The following is a 1,034-nucleotide window of genomic DNA, read 5'->3' as shown; positions in this document are numbered from 1 at the left end:
GGGGGGGCCCCACCGGCGCCCGCCCCGCTCTGCTGCTGGAGCTCCCAGGAGGTCCCACCTGAGTCTTGTCTTCAGGTGAATCATTGTCACTCATCGCTGTCTTCTCAACTCTACTAGACTACTGATGAAACCAGGCTGGCTTGTATCCAAGTAATTGTTCTCCAGCTGCAGGATCAGACACTGCCAGAATTTCTTATCGTGCAGCATGAGAACAGACTCAGGATCAAACCTTAAATCTTGCTGCGTGGTACCCTGTCACTGCAGCAGCTGGGTCTACTCCTGCATCTCAGTCCCTCACACTCTCTGAACTTCTCAATCACCATTTTTCCCACATCCTTAACCTTTTTCAACTCATCCATAGCCAGGAGGATACCTGGAGGATCTGGTGGGCTGCCTATTGCTGTGCAGGCTGGATTGCGGTGGGGTGAGGTAGCCCCTCTTTATGCCAGGATGCCTGGGGCTTGGCACTTGCACTGAGCTGCAAACAGGACTCAGAAGGAAAGCTGTGAAGCTCCTGCAGACCCCTGGATTGGGGTGCCCTGGGCAAGGAAGAAGTTTTGGGGCAGTGTCACCTGGTATCTGGATCAGGTACTGGGGTGGCCTAAACTCAGATCTTTTGCTTTACTGCAGGCCCAACGGTGGTTGTGTGAGATGCTGCCAAGTGCTGGTGTCTGTTACTTCCCATGGGAGATCAACAGCTCAGTCCCAGAGGGGAAGGCACTGAGGACATTTGGCAGGTGAGAAGGGTAGCCTGGTCATCTTGCAGGCCAGACCTTTCCTTCAGTGGCTGACCCCCCTCCCTTTGTTTGTAATTGTCGTACCTCTGTACCGCTGAGCTTCCCAAACTGATCATTCCCAGGTTATGCTGCTATGACCTGGCTCGGTCTGAAGCCGTTCTCACCGCTCAGCACAGCTCAGCTCAGTACCGGGTCTGTGTCAACACCAAGTTTGTGGAGCCATTCCAAGCCCAGCTGGGGTCTCGCTACATGGTCCTAGGAGAGGCCGAACACAGGGAAGGTAAATGCTCCAGGAAC

At 54.4% G+C, this 1,034-nt stretch overlaps 1 protein-coding gene across 1 annotated transcript in view; it reads left to right on the top strand.

Moving 5' to 3' along the window:
• Nucleotides 1–1,034, top strand: part of TEN1 (TEN1 subunit of CST complex) — a 3,312-nt gene that overhangs the window by 859 nt on the left and 1,419 nt on the right. Inside the window, exons 2-3 of the mRNA XM_010167874.2 lie at nt 652–737; nt 860–1,017. Coding sequence (XP_010166176.1) covers nt 652–737; nt 860–1,017 — 244 coding nt within the window. The remainder of the gene's footprint in view (nt 1–651; nt 738–859; nt 1,018–1,034) is intronic.

The sequence above is a fragment of the Antrostomus carolinensis genome, unplaced genomic scaffold (genome assembly GCF_000700745.2).
Source record: "Antrostomus carolinensis isolate BGI_N321 unplaced genomic scaffold, ASM70074v2 scaffold45845, whole genome shotgun sequence".
Lineage (NCBI taxonomy): Eukaryota > Metazoa > Chordata > Aves > Caprimulgiformes > Caprimulgidae > Antrostomus > Antrostomus carolinensis.
The sequence above is the reverse complement of the archived record's forward strand: the minus strand, read 5'-3'. Positions and strand labels throughout refer to the sequence as shown.